The 22,951-nt window shown below is 33.8% G+C and overlaps 1 protein-coding gene, 1 long non-coding RNA gene and 2 other non-coding genes across 6 annotated transcripts; all 4 read left to right on the top strand.

Moving 5' to 3' along the window:
• Positions 1–2,898: 2,898 nt before the first annotated feature.
• LOC103494994 (double-strand break repair protein MRE11) lies at positions 2,899–11,700 on the top strand. Of its 3 annotated transcripts, XR_007820105.1 has the most exons (24): positions 2,899–3,048; positions 3,488–3,531; positions 4,080–4,215; positions 4,674–4,831; positions 5,127–5,217; positions 5,633–5,752; positions 5,825–5,893; positions 5,964–6,055; positions 6,214–6,316; positions 6,416–6,523; positions 6,619–6,681; positions 6,759–6,830; positions 7,228–7,305; positions 7,568–7,630; positions 7,717–7,777; positions 7,996–8,078; positions 8,467–8,580; positions 8,777–8,856; positions 9,151–9,220; positions 9,315–9,556; positions 9,839–9,944; positions 10,145–10,342; positions 11,383–11,562; positions 11,644–11,700. XR_007820105.1 is itself a non-coding variant. In XM_051083311.1 (23 exons), the coding sequence occupies exons 2-23, from the start codon at positions 3,515–3,517 to the stop codon at positions 11,413–11,415; spliced, it is 2,127 nt and encodes a 708-aa protein (XP_050939268.1). In that variant the 5' UTR covers positions 2,899–3,048; positions 3,488–3,514; the 3' UTR covers positions 11,416–11,700. The 3 variants fall into 3 exon arrangements, 2 of the variants coding, with proteins under 2 accessions (XP_050939268.1, XP_050939267.1); XM_051083311.1 differs by having other exon boundaries at positions 9,151–9,190; positions 11,383–11,700; XM_051083310.1 differs by having other exon boundaries at positions 11,383–11,700.
• A 480-nt stretch (positions 11,701–12,180) lies between these two features.
• On the top strand, positions 12,181–12,253 carry TRNAF-GAA (transfer RNA phenylalanine (anticodon GAA)). The gene has a single exon. It is a non-coding gene; the product is annotated as a tRNA-Phe (tRNA).
• Positions 12,254–12,329: 76 nt separating this feature from the next.
• Positions 12,330–12,402, top strand: TRNAF-GAA (transfer RNA phenylalanine (anticodon GAA)). Its single transcript has one exon. It is a non-coding gene; the product is annotated as a tRNA-Phe (tRNA).
• Positions 12,403–13,825: 1,423 nt separating this feature from the next.
• Positions 13,826–15,559, top strand: LOC127148890 (uncharacterized). The gene is made up of 3 exons (XR_007820104.1): positions 13,826–13,961; positions 14,588–14,637; positions 15,444–15,559. It is a non-coding gene; the product is annotated as an uncharacterized LOC127148890 (long non-coding RNA).
• The last annotated feature ends 7,392 nt before the right edge of the window (positions 15,560–22,951 follow it).

Raw genomic sequence — 22,951 nt, 5'->3', positions numbered from 1 at the left:
CACATCTTCTCTGGATCGCGTAGGTTGGCCTCGAGAGGGGGTGTGACATATATGTACCTTAACCCAATCATAAAAAATATGCTTCTCTGACTTCTATTCATTTGTGAATGTCATTTCATCCAAATCTAGAGCATTTTGGTCCCAAGATCTTAGCTAATGCATATAATTGTTTCTTTTAGTAATTTCACCTTTCATGCAATATGTGGTGTAGCCATTTAATTTTTGTACGGCCTTATTTAAAATTAATTCAACTGCTAGATTAATTTTTTCTTTAATTTGAAAAATTTTTAATTTGGGGTTTTTTCAAAAATAGAATAAATGAACAAAACCGCTAAAAGAAAAAATTCATTACACTTGATTTTTCTTTAAAAAAATAAATATTATTTAACTACTATTAAAGTTTTGCTACTAGTTCGGTTAAGGTAACTAAATCAGTTAGTCAGACTAACTAAGATAGATGGATATATAAATACTAAAGTGCTAAGTTTTTTAAATAGGTTTCGGTTGTCAAAGGCTTCATGTGCTTTTGAGGTGTAGGCCAAATTAAAGTTTGCATTATTTTAAATTAAAAGAAAAAAAACAAGCCATTTGTATTTTTAGCCATTTGAATCATCCATAAAGGAATGGAATTCCCACTGCAAAAGCGTGTGAACATCGTGCAATTGAAATCCAATTTTGAAAGCCACGAAATATAGATAACAAATTAGGATAATAAAATAGGATAAACATTTTAAACATATTAGCATGCTTTTCCAAAGAGAAAGAATAGAAAAATTAACCTTCGTAAAATTTTCCCTCTTCACAACATTCTTTTTTTCTTTTTCTTTCTTTTTTTAAGATGGAGTAAGTGAAAAGTTATCAAATAACTTTCTCCCTCCACTTGTGGAGTAACTCCTTTGAAAGTTATTTCATTTATTAAATTAATATAAATTTAAATCATATGATATCACATATAATGTAATCTATAATTTTAGTAGAAATCATATTCATATTGATTTTAACCTATAGTTCATTTATGGATCTCATTCGTATTATTATTATTCTTTTGAATCATATTCAAATATTAATTTCTCTCATATAAACTTTATATTATAATGTATCAAAGACATTATATTAAGAGATAGTTGCAACTATAGCGATTAGATTCAAACTATTAGTATACATAAGTATTTTTTAAAAAATTGCAAATATAATAAAATCTGCCAAGTTTATCAACGATAAAAGTCTATCACTGATGGACCGAGTTGTAAATATTGGTCTATCACTGATAAACTATAATTAATTTGAACATATATTAATCGTATCATATACAATTTATTCCTTTTAATTATTTTGAACAACTCAAATTAAACCAAAATAATTATCTTTATTATGCTAACAAGAGGACCTTATGAGCCTACAAATTGAAGTCCTAATGATATGTTATTAATTAATTAAACTCTTTAGTTAAATTAATTTTATAATTAAATTAATTTTCATTAATTAACTGTCATTCATTTCACTAAAGACTAACAATTGCACTTTTCTAACGGTAGATATCTTTCTATGTCCATTGAATATAGCCAATAAATAGTGCAATGACCCTTCACAAATTGCTTATAAGTACAACTTAACAAAAATTATTATTTTATCTCTGTACCACTCGTCCCTCTAATGAACAATAAGTTATAGTCACCTGAACTCCTCTCAAGCTAAGAGAGGGTGTGACACCACATTGTTCAAGCCCTAAAAACAAACCTAAGAGAGCAATTTTTTTACTTACTCTATATATAGAGAATGTGTGAATTCCTTCTTGTGTAGGTTCCAAGCTCCTTAATCAGACAAATCTTCAAAATGGTAAGCATATTGAGTCAACGACATAGACTACTTTCACCTATGCCGACCAAAAGACCGCCTTCATAGGTAGAAGTTCCCAACTCACCCAAGATTCAGGTTAAGTGATCAGCAGCGATTATCATGGTGAAATGTAGTCTCTTTTAACAACATTGTTAATAAGAAGATTATTCATTTATAGTGATATGGTCTTATACAAACTATTTGTATAAAATAACCTTTCAAATGTCTCTACATGAAGGATCGGGATTAGATCATTTGCAGCACTTTACATCAATTGTAACAACTACAAAGCGTGTCGTATTCGTAGTGTCATCAAGATAAGATATATAGTCTTATCCATCTACTACAAACCGTTTAGGTTATCATGTATTTTATAAATTATGTCTTGAATGTCTCCACGTATATGTATAAGTTATATAAGACAAACTTGGATGTTAGTTTATTGGTTTTGTGAATTAATGCAATTAAATGCCAAATAAAATAATACACTTAATTTTATTAGATAAATAAAACGTTTGTACAATGAAATTACAAACTAAAAGACCACGAGATCTAGGGCATCAACCCCAACAATGTACCTATATGTCAATTACATAATGTTCATGTCCCATGAAATAAACTTAGGTTTTTTATTGTAATGGATAACTCTTTATTGCATGTTTAAAATAATAAGCTATTATGTCAAATAACTAATTAAGTGGCTTTAGAGCACAAATCTCAACAATGAAAACTAGATAAAAAGCTTAAGACAAAAAAGGTATTTTATACGTCTACTAAGTTTTTTTAAAAAAATTATATTTTATAAATGGACATTTTCAAATGTAATTCAATGAACCAAAATATTTATAAAATATAGGAAGGGATAAAATCTAAAATTTTATTATATATATCGTAAACAACCCATTATAATAATTTCTCTTTTAAAATCCTATTAAATATAAATATGAAATAATAATTTATAGATTTATGGAACAATCTTAAAACTTGGAATGAAATGGCCACAAAGTAAAAAGATTGAATGAAATTAATAAAAATTTAAAACGTTGGTAATAAGGCAAAAATATTTTACTGCAATTCAAGACCCTCTCCTAGCCTCGGCGGTTGCTTCAAATATTCCCCGCCACGCTTCAGCGCTTTGACCTCATTCTTCATTTCCATCTCTGAACTCTCGCTCTGCTAGCTCTGTAGCTCGTCTCATCGCCATAACCATAGGTATTCAAACTCTGTTTTACTTGATTCTGTATTCCGTTTTGCTGTTTTCGCTTCAGTGAAAATGCGGCTTGAATAAGAATTATCTGTTTATTACACGAAATAAATCACAAACTCCTTTTGGAGAGTCAATTTTATCTCCATTTTCTCTATCTCACACTTACGGAATCATTCTCTGTTGATTAGCTAACTCGCAACTTGTGTAAAGTGCTTTCCCTTTTCAGTATCAACTTTAAATGTTTGCGCTTAAAATATTGTTTAGGGTTTAAGATGATTTATGAGTTGTAACTAGGCTTATGAAATAGGAAATTTGAGTGGAAGATACTTTTTTATTGTTCACAGTATTGATTTTGACTTCTGGTAGTTCATTATTTTGTTTTGGAAATGATGGGAGACATTGTATTCAGGTTAACACCATTCATAATGTTTTGTTATAATGTAGGTTTGTGGACGTCCAAAGCTTATTGCAATGGGGGAGTTGTCTCGGTAATCAGCCATCTTCTATCCTTATTTTGTGGGATTTTTATCTTCTCATTTCAAAATGTTGGAGTGCTTCTAAAAATCAAATTTGTAGTTCACTGCAGACTTTGAAATCTTTTTGGAAAGTCTGGATTGAGAGAAATAGATGTATTTCTATATGTGCTCCTAGGGGAGAGGAGCGCATTGTTGATGTGGTGTTGTTACTAGCTTCCAGTTTTATGCACTTTGTAAACATGCATTTTTTGAAATTCAATTCAGAGAGCAATTATTCGTTATTTGATCAATAATGGCCTTCATAGACTTAAGTTCAATGGAAAGACCAATCTTCCTCTCCGCTTGTTATTGCTTTAGAAGGTTTCATGAGTTTGGTTGGAACATAGAGATGAACTATCAACTTTCCTACTCAGATTTGTATTTCTATCAAAAGATTTTTATGTGCATGCTTAGAATATTATGATTATGAGAAGCATCTAAAGCAGATAAATAACTTTCTTATTGTACTATTTCCAAAAACTTTCATAATTATATATGAAACTAGAATCATAAATTATCAGGGAGGAGATGAAAAATACACTTCGAGTACTTGTCGCAACAGATTGTCATCTGGGCTATTTGGAGAAGGATGAGATCAGGCGACATGATTCATTCAAGGCATTTGAAGAGATATGCTCAATTGCAGAACAAAAGCAGGTGGTCCATTATTCCTGTGTTTTGTTTTCCTTGGATGCTTGTTCACTCTGCCTGTATATTTATTGTGGTCTCGTTGTCCAGCCCCTTTGTCCTTAGTAAAAGAACTCTTGAGGCATGAGTTGGGGAAATTAATTATAATTACTTTAATTTACTTCTATTAGTATTTTTGTTGTAGAAACTGATAAATTGTTTCAAATATTTTGCTTCTATTATCTGGGCAGAAGCAGAAAGTAACTGCATGTATAGTTATTCCCTCCAATTCAAGTCCATTGAAACTATGGGAATATTAGTTCTTGAGTTCTCTTTGTTTATTTTATAGTCGTAATCTTTCAGCTCTAATTAAAAGAGAGGTCATAGAAATAGCTTATCGTTTATTGTTACTTCAAATCATATGCTGGATTTGTTGATTCCTTAGACTTGTCAAATGCTACTCTTAATTGGCAATTGTTCCCATTCAGGTGGACTTTTTACTTCTTGGCGGTGACCTTTTCCATGAGAACAAGCCATCACGATCCACATTAGTGAAGGCAATAGAGATCCTGCGGCGTCATTGCCTTAATGATAAACCGGTGCAGTTCCAAGTTGTTAGCGACCAAACCATCAATTTTCCAAACACGTAAATTTCTTTCATGGGCATTAAAACTGCTTCTTCCTGCAAAATTGTTTCTTCTTATTTTTCAGGCCTATGCCAAAAGTTTTTCCTAATTACACAAAATGTTCCCAGTTCATGCTTTTCATATCAACCATGGATATTTGCACTTGGAATTGCTTCACACTTCTTAATTCTCATTTCCTCTTATTGTGGAACTGATTTTGTAATCTGTCTTTGAATCTGGCACTGGTCTCACATTTTCTAGATGTTGTTTTCAAATGCTTCCTTGTTTGTCTGATTGCATTCTTCTCTTGAACAGATTTGGCCATGTCAACTACGAAGATCCTCATTTTAATGTTGGTTTACCAGTATTCAGTATTCATGGAAACCATGACGATCCTGCTGGAGTGGTATGAATATAGTAGACATATGTCTTTATTTATGATAATTCTGCAGTGAATACTGCAACCAAGCCAGCACTTTTTTTTTTACCTGGTTTGGGTCCTGGTTTTGGTTAACAAGGTCTAACAAGTAATCTACTCTACTTAGCTCTTTGCTTTGCTGGACAAAGATTTTTCTAATGCACGCCCTTGCAAAATATACAATAAAACTAAAGGGAGTGAAATAGCCAAATAAGTTATACACAAATGGTATCAAGAAGAAAGAAAGGAGCAAAAAGGAAGGAAACTACTTAGAAGGAAAATCCTAATCAATAAAAAGAAGCAAACTTTCCTATTTTCCGCAGTTCTTCTGCAAGCTCTATTGGCTATTCTTTTGTTCGTGGTTTGCCTATCTTTATATCATTTATATGTTATTGGTGGATAGGACAACCTTTCTGCCGTTGATATTCTCTCTGCATGCAATCTTGTGAACTACTTCGGGAAAATGGTTCTTGGTGGTTCTGGTGTCGGTCAGATCACGCTCTGCCCCATTCTTATCAGAAAGGTTGGTTGGTGGGTAGTTTCAATGAAACCAAGGCAGTATACTTAATAATCTGAGCGTGCTATACTTTTTTAGGGTTCAACATCTGTAGCTCTTTATGGTCTCGGAAATATTAGAGATGAAAGGCTGAACAGGATGTTCCAGGTATTTTATGTTGAAATCAGCCTTTGAGTTCCTAGGTATTTATGATGCTCACATTCATTTCACTTCTCAGACACCACATGCTGTTCAGTGGATGCGGCCAGAAGCACAGGAAGGCTGTCAAGTGACAGACTGGTTCAATATTCTGGTACTTCATCAAAACAGGTTACATAGTTTATGCCTAGTACTACATTTCAGGAAAATTTAGCTTCCCGCATCTAAAAATATCTTCTATAAATTTCATGTGCGATGGACTAACATTACTGAGGTACTAGTTTAGTGGATGTCAAATTAATCTGACGAAAAATTACTTTGGCCTGCAGAGTCAAGGCAAATCCTAAAAATGCAATAAATGAGCATTTTTTACCTCGCTTCCTGGACTTCATTGTTTGGGGACATGAACACGAATGTTTGGTTGACCCTCTGGTAGCATCACTCTCTCTTTCTCTCTCTCCAAAAGGAGATACACAATTGAGCAATCTTCGGGATAGTTCATAAAATTGAATGCCTACTATTTCTTTCCAGGAAGTTCCTGGGATGGGGTTTCACATCACACAACCAGGTTCCTCAGTTGCAACATCACTGATTGATGGTGAATCAAAACCAAAACATGTTCTTTTGTTGGAAATTAAGGTTCTTTGTGACAAAATGTTTTTGCATGTATGAATAGAAGCTGCAATTTATTTAGATTTTTGTTTTCTTAATCATGGATCACCATATACTTTTAGGGTAATCAATATCGGCCAACCAAGATACCGTTGACGTCTGTAAGGCCATTTGAGTACACAGAGGTAATGCTAGATGTGGTTTTTATTCAATGTTCATCAATCCTAACCTAATGATTGATTAATCAAATTTTCTGATGCAGATTGTATTGAAGGACGAACCTGACATCGACTCTAATGATCAAAACTCAATTATCGAACACTTGGACAAAGTGGTACATAAAAGTTCTCCAAATAGTTTTGAAATATTTCTCGTTTTCCCATTTTGTTTTATTGGTGTAAGTTTATGTTAGATATTGCTTTCATCCATCAACTTAAGCTTTTTGGTCAATTGGTGATCTAAGATGGTATTAGAGCAGGTTGGTTCAGGAGGTCCTATGTTCAAACCCTTGCTATGTTATTTCCTCCCCATTTAATATTGGTTTTCACTTGCTGGACCTTCACATATTTCAAGCTTAGAAGTGAGGGAGAGTGTTACATATTGTATTAAATTTGCTTTCACTCATGAGCTTAAGCTTTTGGATCAATCGGTGATTTAAGAGTTTATGTTATATTGCTGCAACCAACCAGGGTGTATGAATTACATATTCTGATATTCACAATGTTTACCAGGTTCAAAATTTGATTGAGAAATCTAGCAAAAGGGTTGTAAACAGATCAGAGCTCAAGCTTCCATTAGTTCGCATAAAGGTAACCTCGTATTCTATACTGCAACCCTAGAAAGATCTTTCGACATCTTTTCTTTGTTGCATCTCCCTAGCTTAAGTCACAAGGTTAACTGCATGTTTTTGAGCCATTTAGAATGTAACTCAACATCTTAAATCTCACTTTTCTATATTTTTATTAATTTTCTCTCTTTGGTTCTCCAAAATCTAGTCGATTCAATGTCAACTGTCCATTCAGAATAATGAAATCCTGTTTGTATGGCTCATGAACTTTTAAAATTTTGCAGGTGGATTATTCTGGGTTTATGACAATAAATCCTCAAAGATTTGGTCAGAAATATGTTGGGAAGGTAGTTTTGTTTACTGGGATCCTGGATCTGGAAGTTGTATTCATTTTGCAATATTGTGCAGAACAATTTGACATATTTATTTCTAGGTAGCAAATCCTCAAGACATCCTTATATTCTCAAAAGCTTCAAGGAAAGGCCGCAATGAAGGTGATTAGTTGCTAGTGTTTTGCCCTTTGGGATTGAGTAGGAGGCCGGGGGAGGATAGTGTTTGTTGGAGTTCTCTTAGTGTCACACCTCAAGTGCCAAGTGGTTAACTGTCTTTTTCTTAATTACTTGGAATTGGCAAACCGAAGTCCCTACTAGTTGTTGCTTCATAGTTCTATCTATACTTTAACTTCTTTCCGTCCTTTCTTTCTTTTCCATAGTGAAAATAGACGATTCAGAAAGGCTTCGTCCAGAAGAACTGAATCAACAAAATATAGAGGCTTTAGTTGCTGAAAATAATCTGGTATAAACAACTATTTTTTTGTTCCTCTTTCTACTATTTCATCTATTGTATCAACTATATGGAGGAACTCCTGTTTGGGCTACTGTGTAATATATCTTTTAAGTACTAGAAATCATAAATTACCGAGATTAACTTTTCACATAAATTAGACCAGAAATAGGGTCACAAGATGCATTATTGACAATATCACGTTGTTTGGGCAATGACTGAACTTTTTTTTGTTTTCTATTACTACAATTTTCCGTTTCTTTTTTCTTTAGAATTTAAGAATTGGGCATTCAAAATGATAAACATGATGCACTTTCAAATGATACTATGTTTCTTAACAGATTATTTATCAGTATTTTAATCTCTTTTGTTGTGGCCATGACCATATTCTATCATTCAGAAAATGGAGATCCTTCCTGTCAATGATTTGGATGTTGCGTTGCACAATTTTGTAAATAAAGATGACAAAATGGCATTTTATTCCTGCGTGCAATACAATCTAGAAGAAACACGAGTAAGTAGTTCTAGTTATCCTCCATTGTCGCTACGAAGTATGAATCCTCTTGCTTTGATCTATATATGTCTAGTTTGATAATAATTAATAGCTTGCCAAAGGATTGAAAATTCTTTCTTAAGTAAATTCTACTGCATATATTTCGATTTTCCTTTTATCTCCAATGCTAATAATTCTTAAATTTTTCTCATCATAGAATAAAATTGCTCATGATGCGGATTCTTTGAAGTTTGAAGAAGAAGATTTAATTCTTAAAGTTGGCGAGTGCTTGGAGGAAAGTCCCTCTTTCTCTTCTCTCCCTCCCTCTCTCTTTTTCTCATGACTTACTTGCAATCACTTACGGACACATATGCACAGAAAGATAAATAGTTAGGAAGAAAGTAGATGGAAACAATTATAGACACAACAAGTGCAGATGGTTGGGATGGTAATCATTAAAGAGGGGATACCCGTTATAGTTCTATAGTTACTAGGACCCAATGTTCCTTTTAATTTTCTTAAACTAAATAATGAAACTGAAAGGGCGGTGAGTTTGCATGTAATTGATAAAGGGATATATTTTTTGCAGGATCGAGTCAAAGAGAGGAACATCCATTCCAAGAATGATACGGTATTCACATCATCAATTCAGTTTTCAAAAGTAATTATACCTTATTCTACTCCTACATCTCATAAGTTTTGCCATTTCTCTTGTTATCTATGTAATTTTCATTGATTATTATGTGCAATATCAGGATTTCGGTAGTAAAAGTTCCACGGCAGTTGGGTCTGCCGTTTCTTTTAGTGATGACGAGGATACAGTAAAAGCGTCTGGATCAAAATCCACTAGAGGTCGTAAAGTATCATCTAGTGCAGCTGAAGACACTTCAACTAAAACTTCCACACGAGGAAGAGGAAGGGGTAGAGGGAGGGGCAGCAGCAGTAGCCTTAAGCAGACAACTCTTGATGCAGCTCTTGGATTTCGCCAATCACAAAGGTTTTTCTTGATACAATTCAAAGTAAATATACAATTTAGTCCTGAGAGTCTGTAAACGTCAATGCTACTAATCAAAAGAGACCAGAAACGGTATAAGAACCCAATAATCCATATCTATGGAGTTGCGGCTGTTTCTCTTATACAGCAAAATAATTGACGACCTTGTAGTTGTAGTTAAAAGGATGCTGCTGCTTGTCCGTATGATGATCAAATATTTATATAAAGAATGTCCTGCGTGTCATGCTTAATGACATTATATAATGTCATACCTAAACGATGCAGATCTGCCACTGCTGCTGTTCAAAGCACAGTCAACACAGATGCTATGAATTCTGCTTCTAGTGGAGAACCAAGGGAAAATGAAGTTGAAGAAATTAACGACAGTTCGGTAGGTTACCTTTATCAATTAGCTTGGGTTGACTCAGGTGGATAACATACAACTTAGAGATAAAATCTTAAAAACTAACCATTGAACTTCTCATTTAAATTTTTAGCTCCTTTTGCCTGCAAAACTTTTCCCTTCCCTGAATTATATTGATTACCATGCTTATTTGATCTATCTGTGGAACCACGTTCATTTTTTATTAGGAAAATGATGAAAGTCTTCCCAGCAAAGGAAGAAAGCGCACTGCTCCGAGGGGTAGAGGGAGAGGATCCACTCAATCTAAACGGGGAAGGAAATCTGACAACTCTTTAGTTAAGCGAACGTTCGTAGGTAGAGATAACGGCGATGACAGTGAAGATGAAGACAACGCTAGAAAGCTATTAAATAAGTCTCAGCCTCGGGTTAGTATCTTCATAAATTTCTTTTACAGTTAACTTTGCCATTTTGGACCTCGTAATTCGATGTTTATTTAGTTTTAGGCCTTGGTACTTTCCATTGTCCAATTTTAGTCTTATATTTTCAACAAATCTTAAATTTAGTTCCTCAACGTTAACTTTTACTGAAATTGATTTAACAATTATAATAATTATATATGAATTTGTTAAGATTTCCCAATTGAAACTCAAAAAAACTCAACAAAGATAGAAACAGATACAACACTTTGTAGATATACGTAGATATTCAAAGAGAATGTTCACAAAACAAGCCAAAGAGTAATCACAGAACGAACAAATATAGAAAACAAGATAACAAATCCAGCTCCTTTGAGAAGGCTGGCAACCTCTCCCTCTAAAAGCTTCAGCAGCCTTTAACTAAAATAAAACCTACCTACACCAATACCAAAACATTCTTTTTATATCCCCATCATTAGTGGGCCCCGTCAGGCATCTTTCCCTTCTCTCCCGTTGCTATCTGGTGAGTAATTCCCCTCATACCCTTGCATTTGTAAGTATGAATAATTCCCCTCAAAACTCATAGTAAAGATGCTAATAGATAATAATTCTTTTTAAGAAGAAAATAACAATGAACTAGCATTGGAAACTAAATTTAAGATTTATTGAAAGGATGGAGGACTAAAATTCAACAAATTTCAAAGCATAAGGGCCAAATAGTATATATACCAATTGTTTATTCTTGTCTTGCATTCGGTTTTGTGAAAAAGAATAATGCTTCATATTCCTTGCTTACATCTGGTTCAAAAGTTTCTCTTGTATGGTTTCTCCTCCTGTTTGGTATCCACAATACATTACATTTAAAATAGTCGATGGTTCAAACTTTGATAGACCACTTGCATCAGTTATTTAATATCCTCTGAGTTCTACAAAATAAAATATCACAAATCACCCTTGCTATAGTTATCCTTATTAAAGAGAGAGAGAGAGTAAGAGTGAGAGACCCTCCTCATACAATTACCCTGGCTTGTGTATCTTTACATTTTCAGGTGACAAGAAATTATGGTGCACTGAGAAGGTAAAGGTAGCTACCTTTTCTATGATGTAACCTAATAGATTAACTGGACGCTGTGGCATGAAAAGTGACCTCAGTCACGAATCAAGTAGGAGAACCTACTTCCTGTCCTCTCAACTCATCCACTGTACAAACCGATATCGTATAGTTCATGGTGTGTTAAATTGTTTTCGTGATGTAGCACGTTTTAGCTGGAGACTTGTGTTTATTAACCGGAAAGTTGAATGTTTTGTAGGTGTTTGTCGGTAAGCAGAGTGTATTGTCTAATTTGAAGGCAGCTTTTATTCTATCATTTTCTGGAGTCTTTTTTTCTTTCTTTCTTTTTTGGGCACATTAGTGACCTAGCTTTATTTATAACTATTGAAGGTCTTAGAGCTTTATTTTAATTCTATATTGAAAATTTATTTCAAATAACAAAACTACTAAAAATGTTTACAAATACAACGATAAACACTACAAATTTTGCTATTTGTAAACAATCCTTATATTTTTCTGTTACTACAAGTATCTTCAAAGTAATTTCATTGTTGAACTGGAAAAGGAAGTTAATCTCATTGTGCAATGTAATAAAGGAGAAAAAAAGAATAGATGATAAAGAACTATATAGTAAACTACTATTCAGTACATCCATAACCTGTTCGAGAAAAGAAAAAGAAAACAATCAATATGATTATTGGTTTTTTTTTCTCTTTTTTTCCTTTTGCCCTTTGTAATCAACTTCTTCTGCATACTTTCATATAAATAATTGATTCTAAGTTTAGTAGACACAGATGCGAGGATAGCTCAGTTGGGAGAGCGTCAGACTGAAGATCTGAAGGTCACGTGTTCAATCCACGTTCATCGCAAATATATTTTGTTTTATTTTTAAAATTTGATACTTAAAACAAATCAAATAAATACTAATGAAACATTTAAACAAATGCGGGGATAGCTCAGTTGGGAGAGCGTCAGACTGAAGATCTGAAGGTCACGTGTTCGATCCACGTTCACCGCATTATATTTTATATTTAATTGTCATATTTGAAATATGCAGAAGAGAAAATGCTACTTTTTTCTAAATCTTTTTTTATATTTAATAATTTCATTCACCTTGATGCATATGGACAATACTTCAATTCATAAATTCATGTGTTGGAACATTTTGGATCCTCTCTGTGTATAACTTCACACTTTTTCAATTGAGAGCATTTGGTTGATAATTGTTAAAAGAGAAAACTCTATAAATAGCAAAATAATGGATAGTAAATTGAAAAATAGTAAATTTCGAAAATAATTTGATTTATAGTAAAACCATCGGTTAGAGATTTTTTTTCTTTTTACTTTTTTGTCTAATTATACCCTCTATAAAGGATAAGTCTTCTCATACAAATACAATGTATTTGTATAAGTAAAAAAAATGAGACAAAATATCACAAATTAGCAAATAATGTATTTGTAAACAACATTCAGTTTTGGTAAATCTTAAGTAAACATGATATTTTCTTCCAGGAGAAGATTGCACCAACATCCCTTTAAAATATGGCGGTAGTTTCTACCAGATTTTCAAATTCTTAGGATTTAAATCAATTGATTAACAATTTACTTTTATAATTCATAATAGATATGTTTAATTAAATTAAATTAAAACTTTAGGTTGAGAGATATTCTTTTAAATATGATTTAAATGAAATAATAATTAAATATGATTTAAATGAAATAATAATTAAATATGATTTAATTAATTAAATTAATAGAAAACGTGGGTGGTTTTCCCTCGTTCCCTGATTTTCTCCAACTTTCCTCTTCTTCAGACATACGAAAGCCAGAGAGAATACATAAGGGTTTTGTAACTTCTGCTTTTCTATGGATTTTCTCTGAAAGTTTTTTTTTTCTATTTAAAAAAAAATAATGCCCTTCAAATTGATTTCCACAAATCAAATCTCAACCCAAATAATAGAAAGGTTTCCGAATGGTGGTGCCTCTAATTAGAGTTTTGTAGATCCAGAGTTGTCTACGATCATAGGTATTATTCTTCTTCTCTGTAATTTTTTTTAATACAACATGCTTAGCCATAGCCATAAAAATTAGTTTTGTAATTTATTTTGTCAATGTATTGGTATTTTTATATTTCCAAATTAAATTGAACAATGGTTATTTAATTCTTCCGTTGCGCAAGTGTAAACCTAATATTTTCTTTGGATTTTTTTTAAAAAAAATATGAAAGGAATAAAAGAAAATGGAAATTAAGTATATATTTTTTATATATATAATTAATGGTTTTTATAAAAAGAAAAGAAAAGAGAAAGTGAGGTGGAATTGTTGTCATTCAGTGCTTTGATTGTAAAAAAAGAACACACCGCCAAGCTTCTTTCATTCCATTCTTCGGTATTTTTTTCACCATTTATTCACCAAATTTCAGAGGGGTTTCAAAGGGTAGAAGGCTGAGAAAGGAAGAAGTTCAAAAAAAATGTATGTGGAAGAAGACAAGGAGTTTGCAAGACAAACTTCTATGTAGTTCATTAAGCACATCTCTGGTTTCTTATTGATTTCAAGCTATAAAAAAAGAATTAAGAGGTGAGGTTTAAATTTACTGAAAGGTAATTCATTTTCAAACAAATTTTATGAAGAAAGCTTGAGCAAATTCTGATATTCATTGGGTGAATTTTGACAGAAAAGACAGGGCAAATTGTTTTCACGCGAAATTAGGAGATCTCTAGTTTTTTTAGTATTTCAGGGTGTACTGGTGAAGTTAGGATCTCTATTTAGTATAGTTGGAAGGCGTATTCAATTTACTACAACTTTCATGAAGAAAGCGTGAACCAAAACGACTGAATATAAGTTAAATTGTAGGGACAAGTTAAAGGGGTTGTGGTGTACGCGATTGTGGGAGTAGTTCTGTTTCGAGCGATGTCTGAGATTATACACAGGGAATTAGATTTATATATCTTAAGGTAAGTTATAGAGGACCTCAAAATGAAGATTTTGACATAAAGAACTCTCATTTTGGTTAAGTATTGGTAGAGCTGTGATCATTTGAATTGTATATTGCGAATCTAAAATTTTTTTAGAAATGTGTGGAATATGGTTTTATTTATTAAAGTTAGATTTCTTAAGCATCATCTTTAGTGAGTCATGTCAAGCATAACATTTGAAGATCATAATATTTAGGTTTCTAATACTTGGTTTTGGTTGTTTGACAGGCCAAGAGGAAATAGGTCGGGTTTACACACCAAGGAACTAGTCTAAGACTGTGAGTGACAAAAACAAGTTTTGGAAAATGATTCTTTTTTAAAAAAAATTGTTTCTTATAACCAAATGTTTAACATGCTTGACTACAATTTTATAAATGATATATAATTTCTATGTTTAGCTTTCAAGTATGAGTTTCGAGCTTGGATTTCATAATGGAATCCACATGTTAGCACGTAATTAATGAGTTCTGAAAAGCAGTTGAAATGACATTTGTTTAAGCAAAGCATTGTTTAAACAAGAATTATTTTAAGATTTTCGGTTTTTTCACAAACAAGCTGAGTAAGTTGGAGTTTATGCAAGGTTAAGATAAGCATACATGTTTTAATGTTTTCATATGCTTTATGATATTTCCATCGACTACATGACTGAGATCTTGAGCCTGATGTTAGAGGATGTCGTGTGCACACAGGTTACGTTCTATTGTTGACGTTGAGTGTACTCCGTGACAACGATGTTGTCGTGAGTGTTGGGTGAGCCCCACTACGACAAAGATGGGATTGCTGGGCGAGCCCCACTACATCGTAGAACTAATAAACGTTGGTTGTATTAGGCGTGCCCTACACAACGTAATGAAGTCATGTTAGTTAAATAGTTTATAAATAGAAAATGTCTTGCTAGATTTTATAGATATACGTATTGAATGTTTGAAGGAGCTATTTTCTAAAAGTATTTACAGTTAACGCTTTGCTTGTTAGATTTATAAGTCTTCAAATATTATCATGAGTTCTAATTTACAGTTTCAAAGTATTGTCACTCACTGGGCTTTATAGCTTACCCTTCCAAAATGTTTTACCTACTTTCCAGGTAGAGATCGAGTTTTCGGTGCATGAAAGACTGCCTTAGTCTGCTGAAGCTTCGATATCAATTGCTAGTACGTGGTTAGAGTTGTGCATAGAGTCTATTGTGTTATGATGTATATATCTTTGTATGGTATAGATACTATACAGTTTGTGTAAGCTTTAGGAGCAACGGTTGTGTAAACCTTATTGGTTATGTTTTGGTTAAGGTGTCTCTAAGTTTACTTGCGAAATCAGTTATTTTTGGGCTACACTTCATGTATGTATATGATTAGTCTAGGTTTCGTTGTGTTGTGTTGCATGTATAATAGTTTATATACTAGATTAGCAAGTTTATCATGTTAAGAATTCAGTAGAGTTGACAAATATCGGTAAAGAATAGCGTTGTCGATCGGCTTCACGCCGTCTTTCGGTCTAAGCTAGTAGGTAGTCCGGGAAGGGGTGTGATGGCAAGGGCTTTTATCCCTTCAATGCCTTCCCGCGTCCACCTTCAAACTCTCTTAGATTGTCTTAAGGAGTTCCATCCTTCTACCAATTTAATTTCTGAGGTTCCCCTTCGTGTGTTTGGTGTACCGCATATGTCCAAAATTTTGGCCCTAATCAAACCAAATTTACCCCTAGGGCTCAAACCTATGTGTTTGTTAGGTATCCTCTTCATCAACGCGGTTATAAATGTTTTCATTCGCCTTCCAAAAAGTAATTTATTATTACAGATGTTACTTTATGTGAGGACCAACGCTTCTTTCCCGTTAGCCATCTTAGGGGAGAGTGTGAGTGAAGATTCTAATTGCACCTTAGAATTTGTCTAACCTACTCCTAGTATCGTGTCCAACTTCGATCCTCACCCCATAATCCTTCTCAAGAATCAAGTTCCCGAGAAAACATATTATAGAAAGAATCTCACAAAGAAAATTGAGTCCCTACTAGTCAGCTGACTTCAGTCCAAGACCCTAAACTCCCTCGAGATCAAGGTATGGAAAACCCTAGTAAACCTTGTACTGATAATAAAATGAGTGAGAATGACAGGTTTAATGTTGTTGTTCTTGAAAATGTGGAAGAAAAGAAAAGTGGTGATAAGACTAAGGGCAGAGCAAAACTAGTAATAATGAAGTTGAACAGGGTCATACAAGGAAACTTATGAGTATGATCCCTCCCTTGACATTCTCATTGCATTGAGAAAAGGTACTGGGTCTTGTACAAAACATCTCATTTGTAACTATGTTTTCTACAATAATTTCTCTTCATAGTTTAGAGCTTTTACAGCAAGTCTTAATTCTACTATAATACCGAAAAACATTCATGCTGCTTTAGAGTGTTTTGAATGGAAGACTTCTGTCATGGAAGAAATAAAGGCTCATGAAAAAGAATAAAACTTAGGAGATTTGTGCTCTACCCATGGGACACAAAACTCTGGGATGTAAATTGGTGTTCACTCTCAAATACAAAGCAAATCAAACACTTGACATACATAAGGAAAGGTTAGTTGCAAAGTAGTTTACTTAGACCTATGGTGTTTATGATTCAAGAACTTTTTTTCCCGTTGCTAAGCTAAATATTGTTAAAGTCCTATTATTTATTGCAGTAAACAAATATTGACCTCTATACCAGTTGGCTGTTAAGAATGCCTTTCTGATTGGAGACCTAGTTGAGGAAGTCTACATGATCCCCCCTGCCATTATTTGAAGCCCAGTTTGATCAGCAGGTTTGTAAACTCTAGAAATTCTTATATGGTCTGAAACAGTCACTCAAAACATGGTTTGACAGGTTCACTACCTTTGTCAAGTTTCAAGGGTACAGTCAGGGGTACTCTGATCATATGTTATTTACAAAGGTTTCGAAGTTTGGAAAGATTGCAATTCTGATAGTGTATATGGATGGTATTTTTTTTCTCTATAGATGATCATGCAAAAATCAGTCAACTAAAGCAGAGAATGAGTGATGAATTTAAAATCAAGCATTTGGGAAATCTGAAATATTTCCTTGGAAAGGATGTGGTCAAATCTAAAGAAAGGATCTTCATGTCTTAGAGAAAATACCTCATTAATTTGCTGACCGGGGCAGGTATGTTGGGATGTTGTCCTTTTGACACTCCTATTGAATTCAACTATAAACTAAGAAACTCTAATGATCAAGTTTTATTTGAGAAAAACAATATTAATGCCTTGTGGGTAAATTGATTTGAATATCCTATACTCGTCCTAATATTTTCTTTGTTGTGAGTGTTGTCAACCAGTTTATGTAGGCTCCCTATGAGAAACACATGGAAGCTGTCAACAGAATTCTGAGATACTTGAAAACGACAACTACTAAAGGGTTGATGTTTAGAAAGACAGACAGAAAGACCATTGAGACATATACTGACTCATATAGGATAGGATTTATTGTTGACAAAGAGTCTACCTCCGGTTATTGTACCTTTGTATGGGGCAATCTTGTAAGTTAGAGGAGTAAGAAGCAAAGTGTTGTGGCCAGAAGTAGCGCTGAGGTCAAATACCGAGCTAAGAGTTTGAGAATATGTAAGAAAATTTGGCTCCAGAAAGTCCTATTTAATCTTCATCAAGAGTGTGAGACACCAATGAAGTTTTCTTGTGATAATAAAGCCACTATTAATATTGCTTAATAGGAAATAAATCAAGATCTTGAATCTCCTCCTGTAATTCAACCCATAATTGTAAATTAATTTTCATTATTCTTTACCATATTTATCTCATTGTATTACTGTATAAATATTTACAACTATCAATGAAAAATATCAAGGAATTCAATACAATTTCTATTAGAATTTTACATGGTATTAAAGCATTCCTCAAACTAAGTTTTTTTTATTTTTTTTGCCACCTTCAGCTCCCAATCTGATCTCATCTCCACTAAAACCCCTACTAATCCCATTCCCACAGAATCATCACCATAAAATCAATTTGTTCCTACTTCCACTCTCTTCTTACTATTCAATATTTACAACCCCATGCCCCTTCGTTTGGACTCCACCAACTATGTCCTATGGAAGTACCAAGTTTCTTCCATCCTCAAATCTCATTCCCTCTTTGGCCACATTGACAATTCTCTTCCCTGTCCTCCAAAATTTATCTTCATCGACTGCTGGAACCACCCCTGAAACCAATCCCAAGCATCTTCAATGGCTCTCCCGTGACCAAGCTCTCATCACCCTCATAAACACAACTTTATCACCATTTGCTCTTGCTCATGTCGTCGGCTCAACCTCCTCCAAATCATTGTGGTTCTCTCTAGAAAAGCGGTACTCTTCCAATACCATATCCAATATCCTAGATCTCATATCTGCACTCTATACCATAAAGAAAAATCCTTCTAAAACCATTGAACAATATACTTCTTGAATAAAAGCCCCTATTTATAAGCTCGCTACGCCTCTATTTCTCTAAAAGAATAAGAAATCTTAGTTCATACCTTAAATGGTCTTTCTACAGTCTTCAATGCCTTTCACACATCAATTATAACTCGAAATGGTACCATTTTTCTTGAAGAACTTCACACCTTACTCATCTTAAAAGAATCCACCATAGCCAAATCGTCCTAGTTATTCCTACCGCCATGGCAGCCGCACAAAGTTTTTCCTCATCTCATGGATGCTTGCAGAAGATGAAGAATAAATGGTAACATTGGAAACCCTAATTTTCACTCCTCAAATTACTATAATTTTGCCCAACCCAATAACTTTAGTTATTCTCGTTCCAACAACAATTTCGGCCCACTCCGCCCAACCATGAATTTCTTTCCAAATAACTCTCATTACCATGGGTTTATTGGACCTGCTCCCATACATGGGCATGCACTTTTGGACCTAAAATAAATTATGGGCTAGCTAGACACATATTCTATCAAATATGCCAAAAATAAGGATATGGAGTTCTCGATTGCTACAATCACCTGAATTTCTCCTATCAAGGTCGACATCCACCCTCTCAATTAGCGGCAATGGCGGTAAACTCTTTGAATTCTCAATCTTCTACTAAAAATACTAATAATTTCTGGTTATCTGGCAGTGGATGTAACGTTCATATGACAAATGAGTTGGCAAATCTCAACCTATCCAACAATTATAATGGTGAGGAAACTATCACAGTGGAAAATGAACAACCTTTAAATATTCAAAATACCAACTGCGGTAAGCTCTTACCTCATTGTCATACCTTTAATCTTTCAAAAATACTCCATGCTCAACAATGCTACAAATCTATTATCTGTTCATAAATTTTACCTTGATAATAATTGTATTTTCATTTTTTATACTGACTGGTTCCTCATTCTAGATAAAGTCAACGGTCGAACTCTCTATACTAATGAAAGTATCAATGGTCTCTACCCTATTCCTAGTACTTCTACTCTATCCACATCTACCGTTAATTCCAAAATTTTAAATTTTCCTGCAAAACAGGAGAATTCATCATTATGGCATTTTCGTTTAATTTTATCCCGCATTGGTCTATCTATGTCTTCTTCTATTTCTATGTGCAATTGCACTAGTTGTTTAAAAGCAAAAATGAAAAAAATTACCTTTTGCTATGTCTTGATCCACTACTCTTTCACCACTTGAACTTGTTCACGACAATGTATGGGGACCTTCTTCAATAATCCCTTCTAATGAAAATCGATATTATGGTAGTTTTATTGATAATTTTAGCAAATTTACTTGACAATTTTCTATTGCTTATAAATCAAATGTTCCTTCTATTGTTCAAAATTTGTTCCCTTTATTGAAAATCAAATATCTCAGAAAATGAAAGTCTTTCAATCCGACGGTAGTGGCGAATTCTGTAGTAATTCTTTACATCATCTTTTGAATCTGAAGGTATTTCTCACCAAAATCATGTCCTTATACACCTGAACAAAACGACATTGCAGAACGTAAACATCATCACATTATTGAATCTGCAATGTCTTTAATTTTTCATTCTTCTGTTCCTCTTGAATTTTGGCATTGTGCTTTTTCTACTGCAATTTTTCTTATTAATCGAGTGCCCTCACCCTCCCTTCAAATATTATAACCATTTGAAAAGCTTTTTGGTAATACTCCATATTTGCATCATTCAAAAGTTTTTGGATGTGCATGTTATCCTCTTCTCAAACCCTTCACCAAACACAAACTTGAACCCAAAACCACACAACACATATTTTTAGGCTATCCTCACAATTTTAAAGGCTATATTTGTTATAATCTATTAACCAAACAAACCATTGTTTCACGACATATTATCTTTCACGAAACAATTTTTCTCTTTGCCCAATCCTCTACTTCTTCTTCATCCCAAACTCAATCCCTTTCTAATCTCAGCTTACTACTCACCTTACTTAACCTTCCATATCACAAATTCTCAAACTCTATCTCCATACAATCTCTTACTTCTAACCCTCCCACTGTTGACAATACTGGCTCACTTTTTATGGATACTAATGTCACTCATCAGTCTTTGCATGCTTCATCTATTATTGATACAGGAAATGAGATAGATGTTGCCACCACCAACACACCAACTCCACCCCCTCCTCGTAACATTCATGCCATGCAAACTCGAGCAAAATCAAAAATTTTAAACCAAAGATCTTCCCTATCACAACGGCTCTCTCAACTCCTACATCATACACTGAAGCCTCCAAGTATCCTGAATGGAGAAATGCAATGTGTGAGGAATTCAATGCTCTTCAAGCACAAGGTACTTGGTCCTTAGTACCTTTACATCCATCCATGAATATTGTTGGCCGTAAATAGATTTTTTGTACAAAATATAATCTTGATGGCTCGATCGCTCGTCATAAAGCACGCCTAGTTGCTAAAGGTCATCACTGAGTACAAGGTTTTGATTTTGATGAAACTTTTAGTTTTGTTGTCAAGAAACCTACTATATGAATTATTCTTGCTCTTGTCCTCAATACAATTGGTCATTGACACAGTTAGATGTCAAAAATGTCTTTCTTCATGGTGTTCTCCAAGAAACAGTGTACATGTTTCAACCTACTAGTTTCCAGGACAAAACATGTCCAAACCACAAGTGTCTTCTACACAATAGTCTTTATGGTCTCAAATAGGCCCCTCGTACTTGGTTTGAACGATTTACCCCTTATTTATAACTTCGAGTTTTGCTGCTTCTAACGTTGATCCCCCTTTATTCATTTGATCAGTCAGATCTTCTCTCACTTACTTCCTCTTATAGGTAGATGACATCATTGTCACTGGCCCCGACTCTTCCTATATTTCTCTTTTAAAAAATCAATTGGCCCTTGAATTCAAAATATCTGATCTTGGTCTCTTAAAGTACTTTCTTGGTCTCGAAATACATTCCTCCACTAATGACATATTTATCAACCAAGCCAAATATCTCAATGGTCTTCTTCACACGTTAGGAATGACCTTTGCAAATCATGTGCCACACCATTGTCTACTTCTCTTAATTTTTACACCACTGCCCACCTTTTAATGATCCAACTCTATATCGCAAACTAATTAGTTCATTGCAATATCTTACATTTACTCGCCCTAATATTGCATTTTTCGTAAATCATGTTAGCCAATTCAAGTACAAACCAACTATCATTCACTTCTCGACAGTCTAACAAATCCTCCGCTATTTATGTGGTACTCCAACCCTTGGAATACATTTTCACGAATGTTCATTCTCTCTTCGAACCTTTTGTGACTCTGGTCTAGCAGGTGATACTTCTGATAAACGATCCACCTCAAGATTCATTGCCTTCCTTAGCTCTAATCTGATCTCCTGGTCTTCTAAAAAGCAACCTACAGTCTCACGTTCTTCCACAAAAGCAGAATATCGTTCTCTTGCCATTACTTTACTGGATCCGACAACTTCTCTGTAATCTCCATGTTCCTCTCAAAACCACACCAGCATTATGGTGTGATAATGCTTTCGCTATATCTCTAGCTCATAATCCTATTTTTCATGTAAGAACCAAACACATTGAGATTGATTATCATTTTGTTCGGGAAAAAGTTCTTCGCAAAGACATCTTCGTTTGTCACATCTCTTCTGACAAACAACTTGTTGATATACTCACAAAGCCACTTCTGTCTCCAACATTTCTTCATCTTCGCAACAAACTACTGACTCAACCCGAGTCATTCGTTTGAGGGGGGATATTAGGAAATAAATCAAGATCTCAAATTTCCTCTTGTAATTCAGCCCCTAATTGTAAATTAATTTTCATTATTCTTTACCATATTTATTTGTATTACTGTATAAATATTTACAACTATCAATGAAAAATATCAAGCAATTCAATACAATCTCTATTAGAATTTTACATTACTAACAACCTAATTCAACATGATAGAACTAAACATGTTGAGATTGATTCACATTTCATTAAAGAAATACTTGACAGTAAAAGCATATGCATTTCGTACATCCCTTCGAACCAATAGGTTGCTGATGTTCTCACCAAGAGACTTCTCATACCAAAACTTTGACTTTTGTCTTAGGAAGTTGGGCCTGATTGATATTTACGTCCCAACTTGAGGGGGTG

The sequence above is a fragment of the Cucumis melo genome, chromosome 4, assembly GCF_025177605.1.
Source record: "Cucumis melo cultivar AY chromosome 4, USDA_Cmelo_AY_1.0, whole genome shotgun sequence".
Classification (NCBI taxonomy): Eukaryota; Viridiplantae; Streptophyta; class Magnoliopsida; order Cucurbitales; family Cucurbitaceae; genus Cucumis; species Cucumis melo.
This window is presented reverse-complemented; position numbering and strand designations above follow the sequence as displayed.